At 56.1% G+C, this 19978-nt stretch overlaps 1 protein-coding gene across 3 annotated transcripts in view; it reads right to left on the reverse strand.

Annotated features, from left to right (window-relative positions):
- Positions 1-1714: 1714 nt before the first annotated feature.
- Positions 1715-19978, reverse strand: part of MINDY4 (MINDY lysine 48 deubiquitinase 4) — a 113239-nt gene continuing 94975 nt past the window's right edge. For 2 of the 3 annotated variants that reach the window (XM_060156892.1, XM_060156891.1), the window contains 4 exons: positions 19558-19719; positions 12995-13175; positions 12345-12417; positions 1715-2145 (listed from right to left, as the gene is read on the reverse strand). In XM_060156892.1, the coding sequence (XP_060012875.1) occupies positions 2097-2145; positions 12345-12417; positions 12995-13175; positions 19558-19719 (465 nt within the window). In that variant the 3' untranslated portion in view covers positions 1715-2096. Of the gene's footprint in view, positions 2146-12340; positions 12418-12994; positions 13176-19557; positions 19720-19978 lie in introns of those variants that run through there. The other variant, XM_060156893.1, reaches the window with a different exon arrangement.

Raw genomic sequence — 19978 nt, forward strand, 5'->3', positions numbered from 1 at the left:
TCTCATTCTGGCAGGTTTGGCAGCGGTACCGTGGGCTCATTCTGACTTGTGGACCTGGGAGAGGGCGGCGCTGGGCTTCGCTCATCTTCCTTTCCAGAAAGTCCCAGGCAAGGGACGCCACGCTGCACATGTACCTATGTCTTGGCTTCCAGAACAGTGCTTTGTAATTTGTTGCAACTGGTCTTCCCAAGCAACGCTGGGAATATTTTGATTTCTCCAGCTCCGCCCATGGCACCCTGGTCAGGAGGTTAAGTGTTTTATTGAAAAGACACACTTTTCCTTCCCAGGCTGATAAACAAGGCCACTGCAGGGAAACCGACTTCCTCCACCCGGTCGCTCAGCTGGAGAGGCCCGATCCTGGCCAAGGAAAACAAACGCATAAACATTTCAGGGACATATAGGAAGCGTTTCTGCTGGACGCCTGCTGTGAATGGCCACTGGAGTTCCCGCAGCGAACTCCACGGGGGCCCGGACAAAGCGCTCTCTGCCAGCTCTTCCCTGCCGCTCCCCAAAGACCCACAGTCCGGCCACTGCTCTTCTCACCCAGCTCACGAGAGCACAAAACAGGCTCTTTAGTTGTCACCACCAAATACCAGCTTTGCCCCCTCCACGCCTGGCCCTTAAAGAGGAGGAGGTCTCCCTTTAGCCAGCACTGCCGGGGAGCACGGCCCCCGAGCTGCTTGTGTCCCGAGCCCAAGCGGGTGCACGGAGGCTGGGGACCGGCTGCCGTGCAGTGTCTACGATTCTCCCTGGGTCAGGGCACATGAGGGAGGAGTGCGTGCCCAGGTCGCCACGTGTAAACGCCCACCTCTGCGGGCCCCACTCAGAGCCCCAGCCAAGCACCCACGGGGCACAGCAGGGTGGGCCCTGGACGTGGCTCCGCCATGATGTGACTCCCGTGTGGACGGACAGGTGACAGAGGCTCCTGGAGGCCGTGCCCTCCCACTGGGAGCCACTGCAGAGGGGCCCCAGCTTCTGTTTTTGACAAAACTCTCTCTCTGGTCTTTCTTCTTCACCTGCCTCCCATTGTGTTTCTACACTTGCTCGTATTCCTTTTTGGAATCCGTTGGATATAAATTGTTGGAACGAAGGAGGCCCTGAGTACAATTTTCCCTTCGCAAGTGATTATGGAGTTCTCCCCCTTCCCACCTATCCTACCCTCAGTCTGGAATGCGAGGGTCTCCACAGGCTCTGCCCCTGGGAGCAGCTCAGCCAGTTCTCTCCGCACACGCCCCGCTGCAGCGACACGGGGGCCCACACTCAGTCCCTCTTGTCATCCTCACCTCGTTGCTCTCCCTGGCCAGGAGGTCCCTCCCTGAAAGGTTCTTTTCCCCGTATCTGCTTGGCCAGGTGTAGCCTGCCCTCCAGGTCCACGCGCCCGTCCTCATGGGGCCTCGCAGAGATCCAGGTCGGCCCCGAGATGGGCTCCCAGGGAGCCTGAGTGTCTCCAGGTTGGCCCAGCCTTCGCAGCCTGGTGTCTGAGACCTGGGGCTGACCCACAGAAGCCAGGCCAAACCAGAAGCCCAGCCAGGGGCACCAGTGGGCCAGAGGGCATGGCTGGCCCGCAGAGACCCTCGTGAGGTGACGACTTAGCCCACAGGTCTCCGGGGCTCTGGGGCCCCTCCACCCATCACCATCCCCGCCCCAGCCATGAGCCGGCCAGACCTCACGCTTCCTTTGCGGCAACAGAACAAATGAGGTTCGGCCCTCAGCATGGGTTTGACTCCTGTTTTATAGAAAGCCAACCATCAGAAATAACGAGTGCCCAGGGTCCCGGGCCGACCATATCAGAGGCTTGGCGAGGGGCCGGCCCCGCAGGGAGCGAGGGAGGGATGCAGAGAAAAGGCAGCAGAGGCCCCACCAGCCTCCTTCCAGGCCTTGGCAGTCACCGCTCAGCTGGGAGGGGCTGCACAGCAGCACTCTGGGTCCACAGCACAGTCCTGGGCAGGCCCTTCATGGAAGAGGCAGGGAGGTTCCGGACGATTCTGCAGCAGTGCTGGCCCAGGTGCTGGCCCAGACTTGTCCCTGAGGCCCAGGGCTCAGCCGTCACCCCCAGTGATGTGCGCTGGAGCCATGGGGCTCACCCACATGGAGGGTCACAGGATGGGGTCTGAGCCGTTCCAGTTCACCGATGCCCCCTTCCACCTAAGAGCAGAGGAACAGAGAAAGAGTTAGAGCTGCAGGGGCCCACACAGGAGCCAGCTCTTGTCCTCACTCACCGGAATTCCTCTCTCCGGGCCTTCGAGGATTTCAGGGTCCAACATGCCCACCTCACCCCTCCACACTCACAGACAGGCCTACACACCAGGCCCCTACAAAACAAATGCACCTAAACCCCTCAAATGAGGTGCGCGGTCTACACGCATCTGAATCCAGCCACTTTCCAGGGGTGCCTGATGGTGGCGCTTTTAAAGGCACATGGGGAGACCTAGATACGGAGACATCCTGGAGGGTTCAAGGCACGGAAGGAGGTCCAGCTGCTGGAGCCCAGAAAGGTAGGCATAGGGCCTAGGGAGCCAGCGGGAATGGTACCACACAGGACCCAGGAGGCCTTGCAAGGATTCTGGGCTTTGCTCTAAGAACCGCTAGCGAAGGGCTGTGAGCGGTTCAGTAAGGCACTGATTTGCCTTTTTTAAAAATTTATGAAGCCTTAAGAAGCACTGAGTATAATTAAACAGGAGTCCAGGGTTAGACACAATTTAATAATAGTCCAATTCCAAAATTAAAGTTATTACAGGTGAGACCAGCACTTGATTTTAATACATGGAACTAGTTTTCTAAAAACAACTCAGAGGAATCATTTACAGCAGATGGAATATTTCTGAAAAATCTGGCATTAGGCGTATTATACATAGACGTACATCCTAAGATTATACAAACTAGGAAACAGCTGTTGCACACCTCAACAGCAGTACTGGAGCACGGACTTTGAGACTGGGGTTTAGAAACGCTTCCCAGGGTGTGGGGTTTGGGGAGGGAGCAGACATTTTCAAAACCTGAAGTTTTCCTGCAGGACTGAAGTCAAAATTGTAACTGCCACAGCGGAGGAAAACAGGGATGCTTTCACTTTACTTGTACATCTGCGCTGGCAAGTCCAGTACAGGCAGACCTCATCTTATTGGGCTCCACTTTATCCCTCTTCACAGATGCTGTGGTTTTGTTTTAATACAAATTGAAGGTTTGTGGCAACCCTGTGTCAAGCAAGTCTATGGATGCCATTTTTCCAACAGCATTTGTTCTCTCTGTGTCTCTGTGTCACATGTGAGTAATTCTCGAAGCAGTTCAAACTTCTCCATTATTATTAAATTTGTTATGGTGATCTGTGATCAGTGATCTTTGATGTTATTATCGCAGACAGAATACAACTCACTGAAGGTTCAGATGACAGCATTTTTAGCGATAAAGTATTTTCTAATTAAGACGTGTACATTGCTTTTTAGACATAATGCTACTGCATGCTTGACAGACTACAGGATAGGGTAAACATAACTCTCACATGCATTGGGAAACCAAAAATTGGTATGACTCGCTTTACTGCACTGGTCTGGAACGAACCCACAATATCTCTGAGGTCTGCCTGTATCCCTGAGATTGGACCTGCTGCAAGAAGGGAGTGAACAGGTTCTCCCAAAGTAAGGCTGTTGCGTCTCCCAATCTAATGCTTAGAAGCATCTTGAAGTTTCAGTAGTGGTTCGCCAAAAAGTCAACACTCTCCATCTTCGTGAATAACCTAGACCCCCACTGAACTTCTCTCTATTCCTTCCTCAGGCTTCTGCTCTTTGTCTTTCTTCTCGCTTGTGCCTTGCTTCAATGGTCGCATCAACTTCTCTGATGTTTAGGTCGAGAGAGACAGCCTTGCAGAGGCAGTGGGATTCATACTCTGTTCTGTTCTTCCAACCTACTTTCCCCCTGATTACCAGCAACTTCTTGGTCTCTGTAAAGACTGTATGACCCCCTGTTGAGTATTTTGCATATTTTACACCATTCCATTTCCCTTCAAGTGAGCAAAAAGATCTGTCATTTGGAGAAGAAAAAAATCTTAGTGGTAATTCTGTGCAGGAGTAGCATGGGAGACGATATTTGCATATAGCTCGTTTTGGAACAATTGATATGTGCATTCTCTTCCTAGCTCCACCCACGGCGCTGTAAGGACAAGCCTTCCATAACCACTGGGGAATGTGAGAATGTTAACAGTTGTCATAGTCTAGACACAGGGCACAGCCCTGCCCTATGTTTTGCACACCAATCAACATCCCAAGAAACTTTCATCTGGTCCATGTATGAATGCTGGACTGCATCTTCTCGTTAAAACACTCAGCAAAAAAGGCTGAGATGGGTGGATGATGGAAAAGTTGCTCAGCCATGAATGTTATACTGTTTCCAGAAACTAGCTCCTCTAAAACTAGCTCTCTGTTCTCTCCAGTGTCATCCGGCGGGGCCTCATGAGGCTGCAAGGTCTCACCCAAAATGCAGTCGTGTGGCTTTCTGGCAACGGATCCTTTGCTTCCTGCATGAAAGCCTGAGAGCTACCATTTGACCACCTGAACCATTTGGTCCCTGGGATCCTTCTGGTCACAGATACTCAGAGGCAGGTCTGGATGTGCAAATGTTTGCATATATTTCTAGGAGAGGGCTTCTCTCAAGAGTAATTGTTGGAAGAACTACCTTAGTACGATCCATTCCAAGCCTAACCTGTGATAAGAAATGTGTGACCTCTCGTGCTCATCCATGGACCTGCCTCTGCTTTATCATCAGTCGCATCATGTGCATCGACATGGGCAGCGTCACCTGTTCCACTGGATGTGGAAGAATTAAGTGATTCTCTGGAACCTGGGTGCTTTAGACTGTTTCCTGTGTGTCAGCACTGAGGCAGATCTAGAGGAATCTATTAGACGCTTTGGGGTTGAGCCACTTTGATGGAATCCATCAGCATCACAGCATTCCTCACTGCTCGAAGGAGAGACACTGGGATGGTAGGTATCTGGAGACAACTTGGCAACCCCGGGAGAAGTCAGGCTGCTCCTTGGTGAGTGCCCACTGCCTGCACCGTGCTCCTTGGTGAGTGCCCACTGCCTGCACCGCTGCTCCCTGGTGAGTGCCCACTGCCTGCACCGCTGCTCCTTGGTGAGTGCCCACTGCCTGCACCGCCGCTCCTTGGTGAGTGCCCACTGCCTGCACCGCTGCTCCTTGGTGAGTGCCCACTGCCTGCACCGCTGCTCCTTGGTGAGTGCCCACTGCCTGCACTTTTGGTGCTGGACTCTGATGATGTCTCAGGGTAGCCAATATAGGTTCGGCCGGTGGGGAAGACACATGCAGCTCTGAGTTGCACAACTGAGCAGGTTCGGGAGGTCAGGCGAGCTGGGAAGGCACTGAGATAACCACAGGTTCCAAGGGAGTAGGTGGACCTACAGCACCTACTGGGTTAACAGCACTTTAGCAACCTGTAGCAACATAAGACAAAGCCTTCGTGATTCCACCGTGCAACCCGAGGTTTTCAGTTTTCTTGCTCTGTTCATCATTGTTGGAGTTTTGAAACACATCATTGAAAAGCTTTTACAGTAAGTCCCCTACATACGAACCTTCAAGTTGCGAACTTTCAAAGATGCAAATGTGCGTTCCATCCACGTCAGGCATGAATGCAGTTGCAGCTTGCCCTCCGTCTCCTGTTGCTGACGATCCTTCAGCTCTACCGTCTCCCACCTCCTCTCCCTCCTCCAGTCAGTAGCTCGTCTTGCCTGCTCACTCGACGCCGGCCCCTCTGTACCAGCTGTTGTGCTGCACTACTGTACTTTTCAAGGTACCGCGCTGTAAGCTTAAAAATGTTTTCTTTCTGTATTTTTTTGTTTTTTATGTATTATTTGTACGAAAAGTATTATAAACCTACCACAGTACAGTACTGTATAGTCGACTGTGTTAGTTGGGTACCTAGGCTAACTTTGTTGGACTTAACGAATGAGCTCTTGGAATGGAACTCGTTCGTATGTAGGGGACTTACTGTCCTGTTAAGATTTGTAGAGGAGTATCAGCCTCTGTAAGTTTCCTATCAAAATCTTAGACACTAGGGACACATCCTGAATCCAGACATCCAGGGGTGGCAGATGGAAGGAAGAGAGGGGAGTAACATTCCCACCCACAGCCTGGCTCCAGACAGGCACCAGGGACGCAGGTTTGCAAAGACCAAACTACTGCCCAGACCAGTTTGGATTCTCGCCCCCGGTCATGGAGAGAAGAAGGGGGAAGAGCCAGAAATAGACCAGACTTCCTGTTTCCCTATAAGATCCGCCCTCAGCCTGGCCCCCAAGGCCCTTCCCTTATCGTTCTCCTCTGCCCATACTGACAGGCAGACAGAAGTTCCTCCTGTGAGCTCCCAATGTGACAAAATTGGGTTTGGCTTCAGTGCAGGGGTGAGTCATGTTCATCTGCTGCTAGACGCCCCGGTCACACCAACAGCCACCGAGTCCTAAGGTCAGGCTGGGAGGTTTATGCCACCTGCGAGGCTTTTCACAGAGGTAACTAACCTACCCAATCCTGCACTACAGGTGCCGAGGCAGGGAGAGTATTAGAAACACAGAAAGAAGCAGTTCACAGCTACAAGAGGAAACCAAAGCAGAGCCGTTCTGAAAGGGCTGAAATGCTGGGGTACTGTGCTTACTTAGGGGATGAATGTTCCCCCATAGGAACGGTTCTGAAAGTCTATGCATCAGTTACAAGGATGAAAAAGAAGAACTCTGCATATGCAATTAGGGGCTGATAGAGAAAGGGGAGGGGTGGAATGGACAGGTTTCTGAGTGCAGAGGCGCCGTCAAGGCTCACTCAGCTGTGCTGATGTAGAGGAGGCTGAGGGTGTGAGAGTTTAGAGCAGCGTTCCTCAACCTGGGCGCAGCGGGCATTGTGGTCGGGATAATTCTGTTGGGGGGGGGAGGAGGGTTGTCTTGTGCATTGTAGGACATCCGGCACCCTCCCGCAAACTAGTGACAACCAAAAATGTCCCCAGACTTTGCCAGATATCCCCCGGGGTGCAAAAATGCCCCCGGTTGAGGACCACTGGCTTCGGGGTTGAGCTCAGCGAAGATGCCGTGGTCCCCAGAGCTGAGGTCAGCTCAGCGTCGTGGGCAGGCCCATCTCTTGCCCACGACTGAATCCCTTGCTTCCCCAGCAGCCGTCACTGCATCAGAGCAGCAGTTACCTACTTCACAGATTTTCAACATGACGTCTTGCTGTGTCAGCAAGGAGAAGAGGGCAGGCCTGGTTTTAAAGCCACCAGAGCTGACCAGCAGAAATACACCCAAGCACTTCTCTTACTCACTTTGGATTTCCAGACAAGTACCCTGTGTGCAAGTGTCCTGTCCCGCGCGCCAGCTGCTGGCAGTCAGAGCAACTACAGAAGGAGCCCCAAGGCCGTCTCTCACCTGCGAACCTGGCCGGTCGCTGCGCCCTCCACCTGGAAGGACCATCCTCCCTCTCCACCCCTCCTCCTTCAGGGTCAGATCCAGGAGCCCTCCTTCCGGAAGTATCCTCCCTCAGCACTGCTGTCAGGCTCTCCCCGGCCATGCTGCCATGGGGTCTCCCTCTCCTGCTAGACTGTGAGCCCCTAAAGGGCAGAGCTGGTCTCACTTGCCTCCGTCCCCTCAGTGACCTCTAGCTCCGTGTTGGGCTCCCAGGGTTGCTGCTGAGGGAACACACCCCCTGTACACGCCCTGCCCCTCGTCAAGCCCAGGCACCAGAGGGAAAACCTGAGTCTTCATCACACTTCACTCTCCCTCCCCTTTGACCCCGGTGGTCACCGAGCCCTGTCCATGGCCCACCTCTGCTCTCTCGTCCCTTCCCCTCTGCCTCCTCCCATTCTTCCTCCTCCCCCCACTTGCCTGTGAGCCCCGAGGTCTCCAAAGGCGAGGGAATGCTTCTACATCTCCTCTCGACCTCATAGCAGCTCAGGGAAGGCATCGTTTTACCCAATCGACAGATGGGGAAACTGAGGTCCAGACAGAGCCAGCCCTTCCAGAGGTCGTGCCATGGCAGCACAGCCAGGACGCAGCTGGGGTCTCCAGACTCCTGCTGGGTGCTCGGCTCCGCACAGTGGCGTTGCACGTGCCAGGAACAAGGCGCACCAGGGGCGGCTGTGCGCGTGGGCTGCAGGCAGGGGACTCACAAGAGGGGGCTGGGCAGTGGGAGCACCCAGGAGCCCTCCCTCAATGGATGAGAGGCACTGTGAAGAGGGCATCTGGGCAAGAAGGGTGTCAGCAGAGGCGTGAAGGCTGCAGCAGACTCCTCAGGCGGCCGGGCGCGCAGGTGAGGGAGGTAGGTGCTCAGCTCCAGCCCCTCAAAGGCACCGTTTCCAGCTGAAGTTACATTTTCAATTTTTTGTCTGAGCCTCCAAACAGAAACATCTGTCGCCCAGGCCCAGGCCCCGGTTATGAGTTCTTTCCTCTCTTCTCTGGCCTGTTGACAACCCTTTCATTTTCTCCCATTCTAGCGAGGCTGGAAGCTTGAGAGAGGTCACTGTGTGTGTCTTCTTTGGAAATGACCATAAATGAGTCTTTTTTTTTTTTTTTTTGCTGAGATGGTCAGAGAACAGAGGAGGGAGGAAGCTGGGGGACAGACACAAGCGAAGGTAACAGGAGCTTCTCTGAGGTCGAGGTGTGCGTCACACCAGAGAGTGGAGACGGCACGGGGCCCGGGGATGGTTCAAATTAGGATGCTCTTCTCCAAAGGCAAAACTGGCAGTCCGGTCTTGTGCACTGTCACCGTGGCAACAAAGCCAGGCGGCGGGAAGTCACACTGCCTGCTCAGTGACCTTCCACTGGGCTGGGACAGCACCGGCCTAAGCCCCAGGCCCTGAACTGCTCTTGACTCGAAGTGTGGCCTGGCGTCAGACCTCCACTCCGGCGACCCCATCTGTAGAAGGAAGGGCCGTATCGGGCGGTGTCCAAGGGCCTTTCTGTGGATCCCAAGCAGGTGGCCAGGTGGCCAGGGATGCGGCGTGCTCCACGTGGGTTAGCGTGAATGTCAGAGGTTCTTACGGGGCAACAGAGGTGGTTTTGAGGGCAGGCGGCGCATCTCTCCCTGAATTAGAACAGAGTTGATTCTGAACTTGACTTCTATTTGACTGTGAACTCTGAGAGCAAGAAGCGCATCTCATCCAGCTGCTTCTTCCATGGAGTCCAGTCCGGGGGTTCCATGAGGTTGAGGTGATGAGAGGGAAGCCCCGCCAGCCCGCAGGTGAGCCTATCCTGCCATGAGCGCTCGGCTGCCTTTCAGCGGGTGCCTGGACTAACTGGCCTTGGAAATGACCTGAGCTCGGGCCATACGCCCTTCCTGTCAAGGCAGCAGGACTTATCCCCCAAGAGGCAGGGCCCCAGCTTTAGCGGGTCTCTCTGACCTTGAAGGCTACTTTCCCAAGTTTCTCCCTTTGAGCTGTTTGAGAATCTGGGATGAAAACAATACGCAAAGCCTTTGTAATCCAAGCCCTCGGAACAGGATTCCAGGAGGCTGGGCCTGCTGTTTCCCATTACAGTGGGGTATGTTATCTGATGGGTACAGAGGGGGAAAAACCCTGCGTTCCCACTATTCACTCACCACTCAGCTTTCCGGAAATGAGGCTGGGAAAAGTCTCACCGTGTTAACTGCCCAGATGGACCGAGCCATCAGGGTGGAGCAAGTGATGGGGGGAGTAGAACTGGTTTCAGCAAAGTCCGTGCAGGGGATGCAGCACTCAGACCTGGGGGGGGAGGGGGGCAGGGGGCAGCCAGCGGAGCCAGGAAGAAAGTACCCCGGGTCTGGTATGTTACAGCAGACCAGATGCTGGAGGGTCAGCACCTCACCTGACATCTGACTCTCACAAGGCAGCCAGGAAGGGTGAGGCAGAGGTAGGCACCGCCCTCACCAGCCACCAGAACATCAGTTCTCACAGTGCCGTCCCAGGACAGCAGCACCAGGAGCACCTGGGAACTCTTGAGAAATGCAGGTTCTCAGGCCTCCGCCCAGACCTACTGAGCCAGAAGGCCCCAGGGGTGGGACCCAGCAATCTGTGTCTTACCACACCCTCCAGTGGGGACGCCCGCTGAACCCTGATGACCACGCTCTAGCGAATCTTCCCAGTGGGTGGCCGTAGACAAATACAGACGTGCTGGACCATGGATCCCCTCAGCCATCAGGGGACTGGGCCGAGTCTGGGTCAACCAGAGTCCCCAAGCCAGTCGTCCCTAACCCTGTGTGTTGCCCCAGTACGATGATCTGCTATCTGTGCCGAGGAGTAGGAAACACTGCTGGAGGAGATGCCAAGGCTCAACCTTGCCCGAGCTCCTCCCACGACAGCGAGCAGGGACAGACAAGGGCAGGGTAGGGACTCCGCCTGGACCGCCTGCCCCAGGCCGAGGGCTCGCTCCCTGATGCGTGCAGCCTCTCCAGGTCGTTTCACATGCCGTCATTTTGCTGGTTCATTTCATGGCACAGGGCCCCGGGGACAGGGGTAGGTTCTGGGAGAAGGGACAGCTGACAGAAGAAGAAGAGGTGCTCCGGGCCCACGTTCACACTCAGATGTCTCTGGACTGAGCCCCCTGACAGACCAGAGCCCCAAGTCATTCTCAAGCACTTGCCAATTAGGGCTGAGCCCAAGAAGTCCAATCCCCAGGCCCCTGGGAGGTGCCTGGTGAGTCGAGTCCTGCAGCAGAAGCATTCTTGGGGAAAGAGAAGTTACTCCAGACGGGGGCAGGTGGAGAGGTCCGGGGCGGTGGGCCACCCCAGGGAGGGGCACAGAGACAGATGTAGGCCTTCAGCGAGGGGTCCCAGGGGTCCGGAGAGGGGGTGGAGCCTGTGTCCAGGGTGCGGTCCAGAGCCCTGTTGGGCAGGTCCTCCTGCAGGAAGGATGCCCTGTGGCCTCCCACCCCGTCCTGCAGAAGGTGCCAAGGCTGGTGTCACCTCCTTCCCCCATGCAGCCCTTCTCTCATCACTCTGAATGAGTGGCCCTTTGTACATGAAAGGAAAGCGACCTGCATGTGCCTTTAATCCTCCCGATGAAAGAAACGCCGGCACGTGACCCCACAGGAATGCTCCGTCCCTGGCCCAGTGGGCGGGCAGGTGGACGGCTGAGCAGGTGGACGCGTGGGTGGGGCGTGATGAGGATGTCACGACGTCTCCGCCACGTCCCCTCCCTGGGGACACAGTCCCTGGGGACTGTGTATGTGGCGTCCTCTCTCTCTCTTTGGCTCCATTCAAGGGCTCACTTGCCCGTGGGTGGGCAGCGGCCCTAGACTCCAGGGGAGCCCCTTGGATCGCAGGCGGTCAGAGCCGCAGCGCCCCAGCCATGGCCTACGTCCTCCACCCCAAACCCCACCACTTCACAAACAGGAAAACAGAGGTTCCGCCCGAGGTCACAGCGAGTCAGGAGCGGCTGAGACAATGTCAACGAGAGCGGTTCTCCGTGCTTGGTAATGTCCTGGGTGCTCTTCACAACAGCCGTGTGAGCCAGGCACAGCCACTGCCCCCATTTTACAGATGACAAAGTGAGGTACAGACAGGAGAGGTCTGATGGCTCCCAGCCAGAAAGCAGCAAGGCCAGGATTCAAACGCCAGAATGCACGCTCACCACACTGGCAAGTTCTAATGCTGCCCCACTGGAATGCAGGTCTCCTCCCCGCCCCCAGGCCTGCCCAGTCCGCGGGGTAGGGTGGGGGGCGGTTGCTGCCCCAGCCCTGGGGCCTGGTCAGAGAACTCCTATTCACCCACCTCCCCTGGCCTGAGCCTCAGCTTCCCTTAAAGACTGAGGGCTGGGTGAGACGAGCCAAGAACCCCCGCCGGCAACCCCCACTGCCTCTGGGGCACCTCCACTCAGTGTTCAGAGGGCCGCACCCGCACCCGCAGAAGGACCGGGGCTGCTCCTCCCGCGTGAGGGCCGCTGCTCCAGGAAGCCACCTCCGAGCACACCCTGGCCGCGCCGCGTCCTCCTGCCTTCCGACCCTGCCCGAGCTCCACCGCCACCGCCAGGTAACCTCCCTCGCTCTTCCTCCTGTGGACCTAACAGCTGCTGCCCGGAACAAGGGGGGGCTCTCGAGGCACCAGCTCACCTCCACCCCCTGCCACGGGTCATCTTAGGGAGCTACCTGAAGACACGGCATCTCGCAAATCGCACACGTCTCCCTGGGCCATGGTGACCACAAAACGCCACATACAGACAAGCCCCAAGCACTGTGTCTTTGCAGTCTGCAGGGGTCCTACCGGCCCCTCACCACACCCTTCCTAGTTGGGACAATCCAGGAACCCATCCCCCTTCCTGCAGGCCACTCCCAACCACTGCTCCTCCCAGCCACTCAGGCAAGGCCCCAAAGCCACAGGTGGGCCTGACTCACTTGGTTCTGATGCACAGCTCCAGGGGAGGGACGAGGTCATTGTCTCTGTCCTCAGGGACGGTCTGGGTGGTGTCTGGGGAGCGGGGAGAGAGAGGCACACGCTCATCAGCCCAGGGCCCACGTTCACCCCGAGGTCAGCACCAACAGTCCTACTCCTGGGACCTGACTCTTCTGGTACCTACCTGCCCCTCTTCTCTTCTTATTTGGACCCTCCCTGGTTCCTGCCCATCGGTTCTTACCTGGACACCACAGGTGTCCCTGCTCACTGGCCTCCCATCTCCAGTCTCCACCCCACCCTCCTGCCCCCTTTCAGCTACCAGAATAGTTCTTTCTAAAAACATGTCTTAGCCCACCACTCCCCTGCTCCAAAACCTTCCATGGCTCCCCACTGCCTGGAGAATAAAACCCAAACTTGTTGCCGTGATACTGTCTACTACGTAGTCTCAACCTCACCTTGTACCCTTAAGGACATCAGTTTCTCAAGGCCCAGCTCTGGCCCCCTCCCGCAGGAGGACCTGCGCACACTCGCCCTCTGATCCCCCAGTGTGCATTGGTCTCTGACTGCCCTGACTGGGCGTGCTAAGGCCGGCGTCCCCGACCGGTCTGAAGGCTCCCCGGGGACGGACAGGGCAGGCGGGGAGGCAGCGCACCGATAGTCAGCCGGATCTGCTCCTGCTGGGTGGCCAGGCCGTCGTAGTAGTACAGGTCAAAGAGCCTCTCGGCCCTCCAATCTTGCAGCAGCTCCAGCTGCAGGCTGAACAGGACGCTGAAGTGGCTCTCACTGCACACCACCCAGATGGGGAACCTCGGGGTCTTCAGGAAGCAACCGACCTGGACGAGGGAGAGGGAGCAGACAGAGGTACCTAATACCATGCGCCATCCCCAGGGAAGCGGGCCAGAGCATCTTCTGTCCAACCCCAGGCCCGGGCTGACCTCAGCGAGGCCCCGTTGGGGATTCCAGACCCTGTGTGAGGCTGGGGCCCTGTCTGCGGCTCACTGACACAGAGCTGTCCCTGCCTGCTCAGCCCACTGCTCGCAGGGCCTTTGCCCCACAGTCACATGGAGATACCCTGGCCTGAAAGCCGGGCGTCGCCCCCCTCACTTCATCTCCCACATCCAGCTGGTATGTGGTGCTTGCCCACCCTGTTCTCCAGGCCCAGCCTCTCCTCCCGAAGCAATGACCTCCTAGCCGGCTCTTCCATACCCTCCCCTCCCCAGCCACAGCCACACAGAACCTCTCACCAGTCCTCAAACTACTCCAGCACGGCAAGCCTCATGCCTGTGCGTTCACTGTTCCCCCGTACACCTCTCCTCTCCTAGGGGTCCTGCATCGCCCAGATTACCCAATCAGAGAGCACGCATCACGTCCCGCTTCTAGTCCTAGGTACCAGGTGCTAGGTACCCACCCTCCTCTGCCGCAGTGCATCACTCTGCCTCACCATAAGCACATTCGCCTGCCTCTGGCATGGACTACACCCTTAGACCAGAGCAGGGGGTGTAAGTCAACATAAGCAAGTGTTTGACGACTGAAGGCCCTCGCGAACGAAGTGGAACTGGAGCTAGGACTTTAGCTTGAAGACAGGTGGGGATGGAGCCACAGGGGGAAGGGAGGGGGGGCCTCTGGGTGAGCAGTCTGTGGGTGATGCCAGAACAAATGTCCAGAGACACTCAGGAAAAGCGCAGGGCATCAGGAGAGAGCGCGGGAAGGGGAGGACGAAGAGCTGGAACTTCCTTCTGAGGAGGGAGTCCTTTGGAAAGTTCCCAGCAGAGGACTTGCATGGTAGAGGGGTGTTGGGAGAAGGCAGATGCATGGAATCAGCATCAGGGCCTTCCTGTGGTTCTGCCTGCAGAGGAGAGAGGCGTGGCGGGGCCCTCCGAAGGCCTGCTCAGACGCCTGGCTGGTCTGCCCCTCGGTGGCCAGACCTCGACGCGCTCTCTCGCTGTCACCTGTGACTCCCCACCCCGGGCCCTAGTTTATTCATTTCTGTACGTGCAGTGGGCCAGGCTGATTCGGCCTAATCCCCACCAGCCCCAAGGAGATGTTTGCATGCTCAGGTATTTACAGCCACAGCCTGTGGATTAAGGAAAGAATGGGAATTATTTTTCCAGTGGGGAGATGGGCATACTTTCTCCAGGGCCCGTCACAGACGAGTGGCCGGCCAGTCTTCCTCGGGCCTCTCAGAGCCCACCTGGAGCTGGGGTGTCCCGGACAAAGGGGCTGTGCTCCGGGGAAATGCTTGCTCGTGACCCTCCTACAGAGGGTAGCAGGGTGAACTTCACGAAGTGTTCACTGTCTCATTGTCCAAGTCCCCCACCCGCCCCCTCCACCTGGCCCCTTGGGCCCTCACCCCAGCTCCCTGTGAACATTAAAGTGTGACTCGCTCCTTGGTGGAAACGGGGTGGGGGGGGGGAGGTGGAATTAGTTGTCTTAAACGATGTGGCTGGACGTGCCTAAACCCCACTACAAACTTGGCCTCCATTCCAGGTTAAAATTCCAGGCTTTTCTGGTGAGGGCATCACCTCGAACAGGGAGCCCTGAAGACTGGGAAGCCAGTGCCCATTCACTGCAGGAAAAAAGAGCCATGCAGCCCACCAGGAACAGGCGTCTGCAGAAACAGCCACCCTGAATTTTCCAGCAGAGGGACAAAAGGGCAGCTTGCCATTTAAGCAACAGTCAAAAGATTAAGGGCAAAAAAAGCTGCCCGGGGAGTTTATAAATGAGTTTTCTCATTCAGGAGCCCCTCCCCATTGGTTGACATTTTCCAAAGATGAAATTCGCTTCCTTTGGACTCTGGGGTAGCTGACCGAAGGCCCGGGGTGAGGAAGGAGGGTGGGTGGGCACATTTCCTCCAGCACAGCCTCTCTCCTGGTGGGTGAACGTGCAGCACAATCAGGGATTAAGGTGACCCTTGAACAACGTGGGCTTGAACCGTGTGGGTTCACTTATACACGGATAGTTTTCAACAGTAACGACTACAGTACTACGCGGTCCATGGTTGGTTGAATCATCGGATGCAGAAGAACGGCGGATACGGAGGACTGACTGTGACTTATACACAGATTAACGCCCGTGCTGCTCAAGGGTCAGCGCGTACTTTTACCTGGATTCTTAAGGTCTTTTGCGGGAGTGAGGTGTGTGAATGCCCGCCACCCAACCATGGCCTGCCAGCTTCGAAGCCCTAATTTAAAAGGACCGACATTTGATGGCTGGCAGAGCGGCAGTCTGTCATCTCCAAGGATAACATCCATTCAACATGAGTTATACTTTGGTCCCAGGGACCGTGTGAGACGATGGGTCGGTGGTGAAGTACCCTGGAACGGCCTGTCCTCATGGGGTTAGCCGCTGAAGGAGGAGGAGATAGTAAACAGAGAATCACACAGACACATTTGCACCACATTTCACCGAATCTAAGATGCCATCGGAGTCACCGTTCTTTTTTGTATCACTAAGAAAGGACGCAGGCTGGCAATTAAGGCCCGACACATCATCGACTGCGTGAAAAACTCAGAAATGTTCAAATGTGGGGCACGTTTGCATCTCAAAAGCAATGAAATGGGATGCGTAAAACCGGGAGGAGGCCTGTGAAGGAAAGAACTAACATTCTACGAAGGAGGATGACAAGGTGGGCAGGGGACCACGAGAGCAGACCTCTATTGAGATAGAGTGATGAGGTCAGGAAAGCCTTCCCTGAGGAAGTGACAGTGAAGTCAAAACGTGAAGGGAGGGAAAAGCAGGGACAGGACGCAGGGCCTTAAAGGTCATGGGAAGGTCTGGACTGTAGTCTCTGTATTAGTTTGCTAGAGCTGAGTAACAAGGTTCCACAGATCGGGCAGCTCAAACGACAGAAATTTATTTCCTCACAGTTCTGGGGGCTGGACGTCCCAGATCAAGATGTCGGCAGGGTTGGTTCCTTCTGAGGCCCCTCTCCTTGGCTTGTAGACGTGGTCTTCCCTCTGTGTGTGCCTGTGTCCTAACCTCTTCTTCTAAGGATACCAGTCCGCTGGATTTGGGCCCAACCATATGACCTTCTTTTACCTTAATTACCTCTTGAATGGTCTTGTCTCCAAATACAGTCACACTCCAAGGTACTGGGGGCTAGGACTTTAGTAAATGAATGTTGGGTCGGGGGAGTGGGGGGAAACGGCGCAATTCAGCCCATAACAATCTCAGAGGACTGGGAATGCACAGAAGGTTGTTAAGCAAAGGAATGATGTGACTGCTCTACTCTTTTAAAGATCACACTGGCTTCAGTGAAGGAACAGGATTGGAGGGAGGTGGGGACAGGAGCCAGAGGCCAGCTGGGCCATCACAAGTGTCCCGAACAGCGATGCTGGTGGCTCGGATAAGGGTGAAAGTGGACAGACTTGAGAAACAGCTTCGGGAAGGAGCCCCACGACCTCTTGATGGATTGAATGCGCTCCTGGTTTGAGCAACTGGGTAGATGGTGCTGTTTGCAGAGCTGGACAAATGGGAGGAGGAGGGTGGTGCTTACAGAGCTCTCCCTGCCAAGCTCAGCCTTTGCCCAGGTCCCTTCCTGAAGGCAGCAATGAATGGGGAAGCCCTGGAGTTAAACTCCCTGCGCCTTGCTGTCCTCCCCTGGCCTCTCCGTCCCCCATCACCACTGCCACCACGAGCCAGGAGGGGCTGGTCTCCCCACTGCAGCCTACAGTGCAGCCCATCCTCACTTTGCGCTCTGGGGTGGAGGGAGTGAGGGGGAAGTCGGATGGGCAAGGTGAGGCCAACCCAGTGGGTCACCGATGGCAGACTGAGTCCCGTAGGACACAGCCATGCTGGGGCGGGGGGCTGCTTACTTACGGCAGGGGTGCATTTCTTGGCCCAGAGTTGCCTCTGCTTCCCCCGGGGCACAGCCGGAATGTGGGTCACCTGACAAGCTGGCTGATAGGCAGGACCTATCACCCTCCCACACACATACTCGTGAGGGCCCCAGAACCCTGTCTCCCAGCCAGAGGCCGCACTGAGAAGCCTGGAGATGGGCTGTGAGTGAAGGCGGGCCTGGTTCTGCCGTCTACATGAAAGAAAGCCTTCAGCCTTATCAGAACAGCCCCGCGGTGGATGCCATGCCCAGGCGGCCCCAAAGACCAGATCTTCCCCAGTGACCACGTCTGTACTGCCAGGTGGAAGACCAGGCCAGGCTGAGAGGGGGCCCCAGCTCTGGGTCCAGGTCTGGGCCTGGAGGCTAAACCTCCTTGGATTCCCTCTCTGTCTGACGTGGCTAATCACGAAAGCCCCAAGCAACTCAGTGACCAAAGGGATAGCGGGTTGGAGTTACAGGAAAGGAAAGTGCTTTGTCTAACTGCCCAGCCTCTGCCTTCTCCTTCAGAGGCCCAGCCTTCAGTGAGCTCTGGAGAGTAGGAGAGGAGGCCCTGGGGTCCTTCTTTAGCGAGGCTGCAGTCCCAAGGCAGAGGAGCAAACCATCCCTCGCTGCAGGGAGATACAACACCCAGTCTTCAAACAATAGCAGAGCGGGGTGGTGGGGGAGTCTACGTGGATTCAAGGATCATTGTAGGACCTGAATTTGTGCAATCTGCATTTTGTTCCAAGGACAGGATGACGCCCAACTGCTGTTCCCGTCAATTACCCTCAACAGACCGAAGGAAAATAGTTGACATTTTGACCAATGCCCTCCACACGAGAGTGAAACCAGGGCTCATGGTAAACCTGGGGATTCCGCGAGCCCGGGCAAGGTCACCTCTCAGCCCGTGGAATTTCGGGCTGAAGGCCTTCACAGCCCACCCAGGATCTGATGCTCAGGGCTCCTGGTGCTCCTCACGGGCCACGTGGCTACACTCCTGGGCTCCCTCCTGACACCAGCACATCTGGGAAGGAGTCACTGTCACTCTTTTCTCCCCAAGTCTTTGGAACCCACAGGGCTGCTTCCTGTCCGTGGGGGTGGGGTGTCACCCAGAGGCGGAATCTGGGCACGGGGCCACCTGAACAACGGCGTTCAATGGGACAGCCCACCCGAACATGTGATCACGCAGGAAGGGCGTGATGAAACTGAACCGCCCTGCATATCCATCCACCTAGCATACTCTGAGTATCCCTTTGGGTCAGTCTCTGCATCCCTGGCTCTGGGGATGTAAGATGAATGGGGCCCCATCCTGACCCTCCAAGAATCTTTGCTGGGCCGGTCACCAGAGAAGAACCTCCCGCTACCCCTCAGGTCGTGTAATCGACCCCAGAACAATGTCTTCCCTGGAGACATGAAAACCGAGGCTCAGAGAAGGTTCAGCAGCAGTCTGGGACAAGGACACAGGGCCCGGTGGTCCCCTGCCCATGTTGCCCAGAGATACTGTCACCCTACCCCGTGCCCAGCTTCAGCTGGGGGTCCGGCCCTCTCTAAGACCCTGGCTGCAGTGAGAGAAAACGTAGAGGGACCAATACACTTGCAAACAGACTGAGTAAGGCCTATTATGGGTTGAATTGTGTCCCCCCAAAAACTCTGTTGAAGTTCTAGCCCCCAGTACCTCAGAATGTGGTCTTATTTGGAAATAGCGTTGTTGCAGATGTAATTAGTCAAGGCGAGGTTAGCGGGGTAGGGTGGGTCCGCAATCCACATGATTGAGGTCCTCATGAGAAAAGGAGACACAGAGGGAGAAGATGGCCATGTGACACCAGAGGCAGAGACTGGAGTCATGCAGCCACAAGCCAAGGCTCACCAAGGATTGCTGGAAAACGTCAAAGGCTAGAAGGGACAAGGAAGGCTTATTCTTCCCGTGGGTTTCAGGAGGAGTGTTGCCCTGCCGACACCTTGATTTTGGACTTCTGTTAGGAGAACTTCTGCTCCAGAACTATGAAACGACACGTTTCTGTGGGTTGAAGCCACCCAGTTTGTGGTGCTTCGTTGAGACAGCCCTAGGAAAGTAACACGAGGCCCAAGACCTCAGGCCCTTGTCCCTGGAGAAGACCCCCTGGCCAACACACACACACACACACACACACACACACACGACAGCACACTGTAAATCCCTAGAGGTCCCTTTCATGGCGTCACAGCTGGCTCTGGGAGTGAACTTCGTGCCTGTGCTGGATGGCGGTGAAGCTGTGTGTGTGTGTAGTTTTCCCATACGCTCCGTGACTGAGACTGGACCCAGCTCCGGGAACTGGAGCCAACTCTCCTTCTCCTCCCTCCCTCCTGTTGGTCCCAGGGAGCCAGGCTCTTGGGTCTCTGGAGGCCCGAGGGCTCGGTACCTGGCACACGCTGTAGTGTTCAAAGAGGGACAGGAAGCCGATGTCGCTGCGTGCGGCGATGCCTTTGAGGAGCGTGATGTTCCCGTTCCCGGAATCGAGCTCAACCACGTCGTTGAAAACATTGGACACGGCTTTCCCGGTCAGGAGCAGATTGACAAGTTCCTGTTGATGAGAGAAAGGGGAAAGGCTTGTCAAGGGGAGATGGGGAACGAGAGAAAAAGGGCAGAAAAGGAAGGAAGAAAGCAGGGAGGGCGAGAGACTGAAACCAGAGGGGCTGTGGCTTCAGCGTTCCCACAGCCCTCAGGGAAGCTGCCAACTCTGCTCATCAACGTGACTTTGGGAACTCATCAGTCCTTATTCCACAAGCATTCACTGGGCACCGGCTGTGCCCAGGACCCTGTGTGTGCGTCGGCTGGGGGTG

This window comes from Lagenorhynchus albirostris, chromosome 8 (genome assembly GCF_949774975.1).
Source record: "Lagenorhynchus albirostris chromosome 8, mLagAlb1.1, whole genome shotgun sequence".
NCBI classification, from domain to species: Eukaryota; Metazoa; Chordata; class Mammalia; order Artiodactyla; family Delphinidae; genus Lagenorhynchus; species Lagenorhynchus albirostris.